Source organism: Syngnathoides biaculeatus, chromosome 17 (genome assembly GCF_019802595.1).
Source record: "Syngnathoides biaculeatus isolate LvHL_M chromosome 17, ASM1980259v1, whole genome shotgun sequence".
Taxonomy (NCBI): domain Eukaryota; kingdom Metazoa; phylum Chordata; class Actinopteri; order Syngnathiformes; family Syngnathidae; genus Syngnathoides; species Syngnathoides biaculeatus.
The window spans coordinates 19,452,448-19,464,464 of record NC_084656.1 but is presented as its reverse complement, the minus strand read 5'-3'; the positions used below and the strand labels follow the sequence as shown (position 1 = coordinate 19,464,464).

The 12,017-nt window shown below is 42.2% G+C and overlaps 1 protein-coding gene across 2 annotated transcripts in view; it reads left to right on the top strand.

Annotated features, from left to right (window-relative positions):
- Positions 1-12,017, top strand: part of bmpr1bb (bone morphogenetic protein receptor, type IBb) — a 44,445-nt gene that overhangs the window by 14,734 nt on the left and 17,694 nt on the right. The window contains exon 2 of one of the 2 annotated variants that reach the window (XM_061801298.1): positions 7,310-7,462. In XM_061801298.1, coding sequence (XP_061657282.1) covers positions 7,408-7,462 — 55 coding nt within the window. In that variant the 5' untranslated portion in view covers positions 7,310-7,407. Of the gene's footprint in view, positions 1-7,296; positions 7,463-12,017 lie in introns of both variants that reach the window. The other variant, XM_061801299.1, reaches the window with a different exon arrangement.

Here is a 12,017-nt window from a genome sequence, read left to right as displayed (position 1 = left end):
GCAATCGTTGCCCGCGGTGCAACGTCAGTGCTCGTCGGCGAGGGATTCCCCGCTCCCGGCATCTCTGCTCGCGTGGGCGCGACCGCCCTTCAGTCCCATTTTGTTGCCCTTTTGTGTCTTGTCATGTTTGGTGGCGGCGATGGCGGGCGCGCACGACTTCAAAACGGTTCGACAAAAGTTGCAAACTAAACCGGGCGCGCGCTTTGCCGCCGCGTTTGCGCGTTCCAGCGAGGACACAAAGGAGCTTTATGCACTGCAGAGGAGGAGGTGGGGGTGCGCTTGGAAACGGGACGCCCCCTTCCTCCCCCTCCTCTTCCTCCTCCACTTCGCCCCGACGTGTATCGTTCTGTATGAATGATGCGGGATTTCTTTTGATCTTCTCCAGCGGGGGTGAACCAACTTTTTGCACTCAAGCGCCATATTTGATTTTTTTATTAGTATTTGGAGGACAGCTGGGGCAGCTCATTTGTAGACACCCCCCCACCCCCAAAAAAAGGGTAAAATATGCAAATAAAATCATTCATTCTCGATTTATTTTACCCCATTGTTTATAATTAATTAATAATTGTATCATTTACAAAAAAAGCTAGAATTTAGGCTTTTTTTTATTTCATAATTAATAAGGAACCATGTTTGTGTTATTTTGACCACATTTTCGTATTTTATTTACTATAGGTCAATTGTAAATACACTAATAATATTGCAATAACAGTTAATTGTTCATTTTAGTTATATTATGAATCGTTATATTCAGTTAATTTTGTTTATATTGCCTTTTTTTATTTATTTAGAATTGATTATTCAGCCACTAACTTTATTAACTAAAATAAACTTAAATGCAAATAAAGTTGATTTTTCACAATTTCGATAAAAATGTTTAATAAGTAATAACCAAAGGTTTATTTGAATAACAAACTAAGTAAAATGTTTATTTTACAATAATGGAAGGTTTATTTGAATGACAAACTCTGACTTCTTTTTTTTTTTAATATTTTCATTGCGTTATAATAAACTGACCGATTATTAGATAAACAAATGATTGATGTGACTAATTTTGTTTCTTTACAGTAAAACAATTTGAAGTGGAATTGATGGATGAAGCAGGCAGGTGTCTATTTGTATTTTGTAGTTTTGTTTTTTCTTTTTAATAACCCACTCCTGGTGGTGGCCGCGTTATGATGATGATCGCCGACACAAAGCAGGTCTTCCCTCATTAAACTTGTCCTGCAGCCTCTGATATGGCGCAAGCTCGCCAATTAATGCTCGTCATTACGGGAAATAGGCCGCAATTTGCCCCCCCCCCCCCCCCCCATAATGACGGCTCTTCCTCCTCCTCAGGAAGTGAGCACTCTTGTGCGCACGAACATCTTTCATCACGATCCACTTTTTTTTTTATACCACAAAAACCTTGGGATGAAAAGAAATATAATTAAAACAATATTATTAATGAATCCAAATATTTTTCTCCCTTTTAAGAAATTTTCAGCGCCATCCCCTTCCCCCCCACAAATTGAATTTTTTTTTTCAACACCAAGGCACAACCCCCCAAAAATCCTCCAAGTATGTTCTCATGTCCACGTGTTCATCAAATATGATACAGAGGTTTTTATCCCTAAAAAAGATATTATATTTCATATCGCTGTTGCGTAATGTGCAGTTTGAACATTAACGGCGTGGTAAAATGTAGTAAAATGAAAAAAAAAAAACTTAATGATTCTGTTAAAATATGTTACACGGTTAAAAAGCGTGACTGAAAATCACGCACTTTGAACAAATTCTGGAATACCCCAAAATGCCACAAGAGGGCACCAAAGCCTTTTATCATTAGCACGTTTCAAGAGACACGGAGCACGGTGGGTCAGCTGACAAAGTGTTGGTCTCACAGTTACGAGGATCCGGGTTCGATCCCGACTCCGCCTGTTTGGAGTTTGCGTGTCCTCCCCGTGCCTGCGTGGGTTTCCTCCGGGCACTCCGGTTTCCTCCCACATCCCAAAAACATGCAACAATAATTGGACATTCTAAATTGCCCATAGGCGTGATTGTGAGTGCGGCTGTTTGTCTCTATGTGCCCTGCGATTGGCTGGCGACCAGTTCAGGGTGTACCCCGCCTCCTGCCCGTTGACAACTGGGATAGGCTCCGGCGCTCCCCGCGACCCTCGTGAGGATAAGCGGCAAAGAAAACGGATGGATGGATCTCAAACGATGTATGATCCTTGTATGTCAGAGAGGAGCAAAGTTTAGCCCGGGCTGTTAGTGGAGAGTTTGAGCACACGCCCACTCGGGTATACGTTTCTAAATCAATTAATGTAGAAACGTTATTTTCGAAGGGTTATGTTGTGCCATTTGGATCCTAGATTGTACACAAGCTGTTCAAAAGTACTTGAATGGCGGCATTTGTTGATGTTTTTGCCCCCGTCGCCGGGTTAGCACCCGCCGCAAACAGGCGGGGCAACTCTCGAGTGATCCGTCTTGCGAGTGAAGTCGGAAGTCCGGCCTGCGCCAGGAGTGGGTGGGCACTGACCTTTGACCCATCCCCCCCTCCCGCACCCGCGTTCCTCCCATTACGAACGCGAGATCTTAAGCTGCCACCAAAATGTATTTGTTCAAACTAATAACAGCTTTTTGTTAGCTTATTTGTGTCAGACATGGAGTTGTTAGTTTATGCGCGTCAGACGCGGCGAGGTTTAATGCAAACAGGCAGGTGTTGAGGGTCACGACCCCCGCCGTACGCTCGGTCTGACGACGCAGGAAGTCGCTGATTAGCGGCGTCAGCTGATGCGGACCCTCTGGAACCCACGACTATTAGCGGCCTCGGCCTCGCTACTGTTTTCCCATCGGAAATAGAAAGGCCACGAAATTTCGAGTTTAGCAGCTATTACTGTCCAAAGGTGATGCTAAAGGCTATCAACTTTTGAAAGATGAAGAAAAACAGAACGTTTTCTTCTATCATATCAGATTTGTGTCAATAAATGAGATAAAGAAGACAGCAACCCTTCAGAAAACAATTTTAGCGAGTTTGTCTTCAAACAATGTAATATCACGTCGTTAAACCGAAGTCATGCTTGTTAGCGTAGCACGCACAGGAAGTTAGCCATCCCGGTTTCCGGGTTTGGTCACGTGACATTCCGCATTTAGCGGATTCAAATGAATTGAAAAGCTGGCGCAGTGGACGAAAGGTCTTGCAGTATCAAAGGATTGCCACACGATGGCGCCAAAGCACATAAAGATGACCAGAAAACGTCAACATCGTGCGTTTTACGTCCGCAGTCATTCACTCATAATCAATATTAATGAAAAAAAGATAACCTTCACTTAATCAATCACATTAGCTAGCGCACACGTCCAAATAAGGTGCGAACAAAAAAAAAACTGACGTAAATATAATTAAAAAATGTAAAGATATGAACCTGTTTTGAGTGTTATGAAACTGAAAGTCACGCAAGGTGTGCCTTAAATGGGCGTGGCCTCGCAATTTACATTTATCGGCCATTTTGGATATTTTCTCCACACGCTTCGCAATGTCTTCATTTTGCGTGTTTGACCGTTTGTCCCATTCTATAATAGATAATTCTATAATAGATCAACAGCGACAGAAGCCCAAATCATGTTCTGTAAGGTCTAGTAAGATATATTGTTTATTTTTTTTTGGTAATTTTTCTCGTATCGACTTTATGTCCCCCGTCGGAGAACTCCGGGGAGCAGACAGCTGCGTCGCCGCGGTAATAAACGTCTGCGGGTGACATCACTTTTAAGTCGGCAAATCCTCACGATTTCACGGAAGCTCGGAACGTCGTCCGTCCGACACGCATTCCGACGTCGTCGTCTCGCCTCTTTTGTTTCGCGGGTCAGCCCGACTCGCTCCCAGCGGGTAAACCCCCCGACCCCGACCACATAAAAAGCATTTTTTTGCTCCGAAAATCAAAATATGTCACGGTTGCGTTTGTCGGAATTCTGTAAGTGCGAGCGTAAGCTCTCCGTTGCAGAAGAAAATGTTGCTTGACGAAATGGAGACAGTTAGGCGAATGCGCTAACATAGAATTACGGTTTAGCAAAAAAAAAAAAATGGTTACATGATCTCGTTTTATTGATAGAATTTATTCTCTCAATTCTCGTTTGTTCGATTGTTCAAAATTCCATCTGCTCGTCAATGCTACGCAATCTTGTATTTCTTTGTTATTAAACATAGATAATCCTTCTCACTTACTCTCGTAACTACAATTGAACTCATTAGATTTTTTTTCAATTTCGATTAGATTTCAGTCTGGTAAAATTGACTTTATCTATCTATCTATCTATCTATCTATCTATCTATCTATCTATCTATCTATCTATCTATCTATCTATGCTCTATTGTGCTCTATCTATCTATCTATCTATCTATCTATCTATCTATCTATTGCTCTATTGTGCTCTATCTATCTATCTATCTATCTATCTATCTATCTATCATCTATCTATCTATCTATTGCTCTATTGTGCTCTATCTATCTATCTATATCTATCTATCTATCTATCTATCTATCTATCTATCTATGTATCTATCTATCTATCTATCTATCAATCTATCTATCTATCAATGCTCTGTTGTGCTCTATCTATCTATCTATCTATCTATCTATCTATCTATCTATCTATCTATCTATCTATCTATCTATCTATCTATCTATCTATCATGGTCTGTCTAGTATCGTTTTACATCTATCTATCCATCTATCTATCCATCCATCCATCCATCAATCATCATCTCTGTCTAGTATCGTTTTACATCTATCTATCTATCTATCTATCTATCTATCTATCTATCTATCTATCTATCTATCTATCTATCTATCTATCTATCTATCTATAATCTATCTACTATCTATCTATCTATCTATTGCTCTATTGTGCTCTACTATCTATCTATCTATCTATCTATCTATCTATCATGGTCTGTCTAGTATCGTTTTACATCTATCTATCCATCTATCTATCCATCCATCCATCCATCAATCATCATCTCTGTCTAGTATCGTTTTACATCTATCTATCTATCTATCTATCTACTATCTATCTATCTATCTATCTATCTATCTATCTATCTATCTATAATCTATCTATCTATCTATCTATAATCTATCTATCTATCTATCTATGCTCTATTGTGCTCTATCTATCTATCTATCTATCTATCTATCTATCTATCTATCTATCTATCTATCTATCTATCTATCTATCTATCTATCTATCTATCAATCATGGTCTGTCTAGTATCGTTTTACATCTATCTATCCATCTATCTATCTATCCATCCATCCATCCATCAATCATCATCTCTGTCTAGTATCGTTTTACATCTATCTATCTATCTATCTATCTATCTATCTATCTATCTATCTATCTATCTATCTACTATCTATCTATCTATCTATCTATCTATCTATCTATCGATCTATCTATCTATCTATCTATCTATCTATCTATCTATCTATCTATCTATCTATCTATCTATCTATCTATCTATCTATCATCTAATCTTGCTAGCTAACGATCTAACTAACCCTAACTATCGGCTCACTCTACCGACCTCTAGGTACTTATCGCAAGATAGATGGATACTATTTAGGCATAGCAATAGCTAGCTGGGTAGCGTTAGCTACATCGTTACTATTTAGGCATAGCAATAGCTAACCAGATAGCGTTAGCTTGCCAGCTAGAGATAGCTATATTTATTTTAGCTTTATATAGCTATAGTTTTTTTCAGTCCAGATTGATGGAATCTATCTATCCAATCTATTTTAGCTAGCTAGCTAGCTGTCTGTTTTATAACATGATATATAATGCGAAGATAATAGTTTTTCAGTCGTGACGTAATGTGCCAAAAGTCGAATTTGTGCAAAAAGTTTCATTCAAAGCGTTGCGGAATTGAGCGCCCCCACCGGGGTCCTCCCGCCGAGGCGCGAGTGACGCGGGAGCCCCATTTGCCTCCTGTTGCTTTTAACAGCGGCGAGAATTCAACACCGTTTACTTTGCTCCGCTCGTTTGGAGGAGAATGCGCGTTACACGGAATGCGTTCAATGGCCGCGACTTTTTGTCACATTTGAATTTTTTCCTCATAAGATTACGGCAAGATTATGACACTTTTTAAACGAATACTTTCTCACATTGTTTTTCTTTTTGTCTTTACTCTCGGTGAACTCGATTGAATCCGCATAATTGCGGCGTACATGTCGACGCGAGGAGTCCGTCCCCGTTGCTAGCGTAGCGGATTAGCGGCCGAGTTGCAAAATGGCCGTGCCAGGAGGTGTGAGCTCGAATCGCCGCGTCGTCGCCCGACGCTACGCCACGTTCGCACAATTATTTAGCGTTTGGCGTGTCAAATTCATCTGAGTCATTGGCGACATCGTTACGGTTTCGCCCTCCAAAAAAAAGCCCGTTATTGTAAATTATTGTACACTGTCATAATAATATAATAATCACAATAATATTTTGGTGATTTTATAAAATGCTTGGAATATGTCACAGTTATTATCTAATGTAGTACTTTTTTTTCCCCTTTTAACCAAAAATCACAGAAGTGATGATTTGCTTTTGCGGACCGCATAAAGTGATGTGGAGGGCCGGATCTGGCCCCAGGACCTTGAGTTTGACACCTGTCGTTTGTATGGTAAACCTTCCCATTCCCAATTATATTTGTGGTATGTGATTATTAATAAATTGTCTGCAGGTGAGTAGAACATTACAGAGTCTCAGGAAGAAGGATTCGCCAAAATAGTAAGATTGACTTTTTCTAAAAAACAAAATCGCTCTGAAACGGGAAATTATTCTACTGTGATTGCAAATTAATATTTTTTTTCCGCCAAAAACACACCCCCAAAAAAACTACACATAAGAATTAAGATTTATTTACAATAATTAAAAAGAATGTTCTACTTTATGTGATGTTTATGTTATGTTTATGTTACTTTATGTATGTACCTTAACACTTTCTCAAAACAGTTGATTTTTTTTTTTAATTTAAAAACAAATTTCAAGTTATTTTTACTATTTTATTATTTATATTGCGAGGTTGGGCAATACACTGCAGTGCCATGTTTTTTTTTTTTTTTTAACTAGTAAACAAAAATTGTGACTTTTTTTTTTTTTTTTTTTGGAACGGATTGACGGCTTTTCAATAGAATTCTATCAAATATGGAAAATCGACACGCGTCCCATCCCACTGGGCGCCGTTTTGCGCTCAGCCGTCGCCTCGGCGGCAGAAAAAGGGCGGGACCCCCGCAGAGGAGTAACCCCCCCCCCCCCCCCCCCCAATCCCGGCTTTCTCTCCCAGGCTGTCAGTGTCGAAGTGGCGGACCGGGGGGAGGACCGCGGACGTCGCAAGGACGCGTTGGACTTGGACTGCTTCCGGCTCTGCTCGGCGGCGGCGCGATGCTGGCCCGGCACGCGATGCTCCTGGTGGCGCTGCTGAGCCGAAGATCGGAAGGTGAGCGCGGGCGCCCCATCGTCTCGTCGAGCGCCGTAACTCGCACGTTTTCCAGTTTCGCTGGGAATATGAAATTATTTAGATCCAAAACACGTTCAACTGCGCAGCTTTCGTATAAAATCTCAGCCACCTGAACGATTTCTGGTGTTTTCCGACTTTTGTTTGCTCGTCAATGCTATGCGATCTTGTACTTCTTTGTTATTAAACATAGATAATCCTTATTATTTATTCTCGTCACTAAAATTGAACTCAGAAGATTTTTTTTTTCAATTTAGATTAGATTTCCGTCTGGGAAAATTGACTATCTCAAACTATTCTTTCTTTTTTCTTCTATCTATCTATTGCTCTGTTGTGTTCTATCTATCTATCTATCTATCTATCTATCTATCTATCTATCTATCTATCTATCTATCTACTATCTATCTATCTATCTATCTATTGCTCTATTGTGCTCTTTCTATCTATCTATCTATCTATCTATCTATCTATCTATCTATCTATCTATCTATCTATCTATCTATCTATCTATCTATCTATCTATCTATCTATCTATCTATCTATCTATCTATCTATTGCTCTATTGTGCTCTATCTATCTATCTATCTATCTATCTATCTATCTATCTATCTATCTATCTATCTATCTATCTATCTATTGTGCTCTTTCTATCTATCTATCTATCTATCTATCTATCTATCTATCTATCTATCTATCTATCTATCTATCTATCTATCTATCTATCTATCTATCTATCTTCTATCTATTGTGCTCTATCTATCTATCTATCTATCTATCTATCTATCTATCTATCTATCTATCTATCTATTGCTCTATTGTGCTCTTTCTATCTTTCTATCTATCTATCTATCTATCTATCTATCTATCTATCTATCTATCTATCTATCTATCTATCTATCTATCTATCTATTGCTCTATTGTGCTCTATCTATCTATCTATCTATCTATCTATCTATCTATCTATCTATCTATCTATCTATCTATCTACTGCTCTCCCGTGACTGTTTGTCTCTATGTGCCCTGTGATTGGCTGGCGACCAGTTCAGGGTGTACCCCAGCCTCTGCCCATTCACAGCTGGGCTCGGCACCGGCACTCTCCGTGACCCTCGTGAGGATAAGCGGCAAAGAAAATGGATGGATAATACTCTCGGTTCTCCAAAACGTGCTCATTTCCGCCAGCGTGTTGGGTGATTAGCGAAGAGATCCGACCCCGAGTCTTAGTTTTTGACTCGAAAACTGTGCCGACCTGAACTCCGAAGGGATGCGACACCGCCACAGAGATTTGAAAAGTTGAGGTATTATTAATATTTCAAGTATTCATTCTTGTTAATTTGTAGGATTTATACGATGATCCATTTTTTGCTGTTTTTTTTTTTTTTTTGTCCTCACTATATGAGGCTAGTTTACGCCAGAAACTGTCTTAAAATTGTGTTCCCGGGTTTTCAAAATCCGACGCGGTCCTCTTTCGGCGTGGCTCGACATTGAATGAAACTTTCCACCAAAAATGTTGCGATGGTCTTTCACAAACGTGCGACTGAAATCAATCATCATGCACAAAAACGGTTCTCAGCTCCGAAGTTCTTCCGGCGAACTCTTTGCGTTTTCGTCTTCGAGCTGTTTATGGCCACCCCCCCCGTCTCAAAATTTACCGTATAAAAATTTGGACGTGAAGTTTCCGTGACTTTGCTTTTCCGTCCCGCCATTTTGAATCGTTTTGAAGACGGACGGCCAGTTTTTTTTTTGTTTTTTTTTGTTTTTTTTTTACAATGAATGCCAACGGTCTCCCGCTGGCCCGTAAAGTCGGGACGGGCGGGAGGGGCCGTAACCCCCCCCCCCATCAAAAGCCCCCCCCTCGGCCCCCCCGGCCCTTCAAGTGGGGCACCTCGCCATTTGTTCTCTTTCTAGTCGGGAAAATGATTGACAGGCGACAAGATTTGCATTCAAAACGTGATTCGCTTCTTCCCGTGGGAATTGACTTGGGAATCGTACCAAATCTTGCACACCAGCAAAAATGATTTCGTTTTTTTCCCTTTTTCTTCATATTTTGGACTCATTGCTGCCCATACTTTTCGACAGAAATATGAAATATAAAAATCCCTGCTTTTGCGCTAAATGCGGTTCGTATGTTAGCTTGGAAGAGCCGATATCCGAATCTGACGCTCGCGCGAGAATCGAGTCGTAAACGAGACCAGAAAATTGAGCAACAGGATTTTAAAGTTTAATTTAATTTTAATTTTAGCAGTATGTTCTGAAAGTTTCGAAGGAAAAAAATTAAGCTGGTCGCCAGCCAATCACAAGGCACATGGAAAACAGTCGCACTCACAATCACACCTTGGGACTATTTATCCATCCATCCATCCATTTGCTTTGCCGCTGATCCTCACGAGGGTCACAGGGAGTGCCGGAGCCTATCCCAGCTGTCAACGGGCAGGAGGCGGGTTACACCCTGAACTGGTCGCCACCCAATCGCAGGGCACGTACAGACCAACAGCCGCATTCACAATCACACTGAGGCGCAATTTATCCATCCATCCATTTGCTTTGCCGCTTATCCTCACGAGGGTCACAGGGAGTGCCGGAGCCAATCCCAGCTGTCAATGGGCAGGAGGCGGGGGACACCCTGATCTGGTTGCCAGGCAATCGCAGGGCACATCGAGACAAGCTATCGCGCTCACAATAAAACCTCGGGACAATTTATCCATCCATTTTCTTAGCCGCTTATCCTCACAAGGGTCACAGAAGTGCCGGAGCCCATCCGAGCTGTCAAAGGGCAGGAGGCAGGGTACACAGCTATCACATTCACAACAAAACAAAGGGACAATTTATCCATCCATCCATCCATCCATCCATTTTCTTAGCTGCTTATCCTCACAAGGGTCACAAGGGACTGGAGCCTATCCCAGCTCTCAACGTGCAGGGCACACCCTGAACTGGTTACCAGCCAATCGCAGGGCACATAGAGACAAACAACCCCACTCGCAATCCCACCTAGGGGCAATTTAAAGTGTCCAATGAATGTTTTTGGGATGTGGGAGGAAACCCACGCAGGCACCGGGGAGAACATGCAAAGTCCACACAGGCGGGGCCGGGATCGAACCCGGGTCCTCGGAACTGTGAGGCCAACGCTTTACCAGCTGAACCACCGTGCCGTCGACTGCATATATATATATCTATCTATATATATAGATAGATATATATATTATTATTATTTTTTTTTTTCATCTGGAACTACCATACAAGCACAAAGAGATTGTGTTGGAGGGGTGCGAAAGGCGTAAAGTCCGCTTTCACAGTTGGTGGCGAAATTCCTGGATGAGGATAAGGAGGATGATGAGGATGAGACCTTCACCACAGAATCTCTTCTCAGCATATTAATAAGCGTTCATCACAGCCGCGCCAGTGTTGCTTGATGACTTTGTGACCGGCAGCAACTCGATCGTGTACTACTGCAAACCGAGGCCCGAAAAGCAGAGCGAAGCGGATCCGCCTCGTCGCGGCTTTCGTCCTTCGCGATGCGACTCGTCGAAGGTCCCGCAAACGATTTCAACTTTGCGAGGACCGTTCGAGGGACGCTTGACGGTGTCACGCTCACGCTTGAATTTCTCCTCCCGCGCGTTCTATGTGATCGGACTTTTTTTTTTTTTTAATGGAATATCTCAGCAAAGGATAAATGCAAATTAGGAAAGATTTATAAGTTTTATTTGAGAAAAATGAGCAGAAAAATGCAGAATATATTTCACTTCTTTAAGATCAGATTGTGGAAAATGGATCTAAAACTGGTGGCACGGTGGATCAGCTGGTAAAGCGTTGGCCTCACAGTTATGAGGACCCGGGTTCGATCCCGGCTCAGCCTGTGTGGCCTTTGCATGTGCGGTATGTTTGTGAGTGCGTCCGTTTGTCGCAATGTGCCATGCGTTTGGCAACCAGTTCAGGGTGTACGACGTTACCTGCCCGTTGAAAGCTGGGATAGGCCCCAGCACTCCCTGCGACCCTTGTGGGTATAAGCGGCAAAGAAAATGGATGAATGGATAAATTGTCCCTAGGTGTGATTGTGAGGGCGTGTGCCCTGCGATTGGCTGACAGCCAGTTCAGGGTGTACCCCGTTACCTGCCCGTTGACAGCTGGGAAAGGCTCCAGCACGCTCTGTGACCCTCGTGAGGATAAGCAGCTAAAAAATGGATGGATGGATGGATAAATTGTCCCTAGGTGTGATTGTGAGTGTCTCGATGTGCCATGCGATTAGCTGGCGACCAGTTCAAGGTGTACCCCGCCTCCCGCCCATTGACAGCTAGGATAGGCTCGAGAGGATAAGCGGCAAAGAAAATGGACGGATGGATAAATTGCCCCTAGGTGTGATTGTGAGTGCAGCTGTTTGTCACAATGTGCCCTCCGACTGGCTAGCAACCAGTTCAGGGTGTACCCCGCCTCCTGCCAGGTGACAGCTGGGATAAGCTCCGCCACTCCCTGCGACCCTCATGAGGATAAGCGGCTAAGAAAATGGATGTATGGACATTCTCCACAGATGAACAGAAAGAAC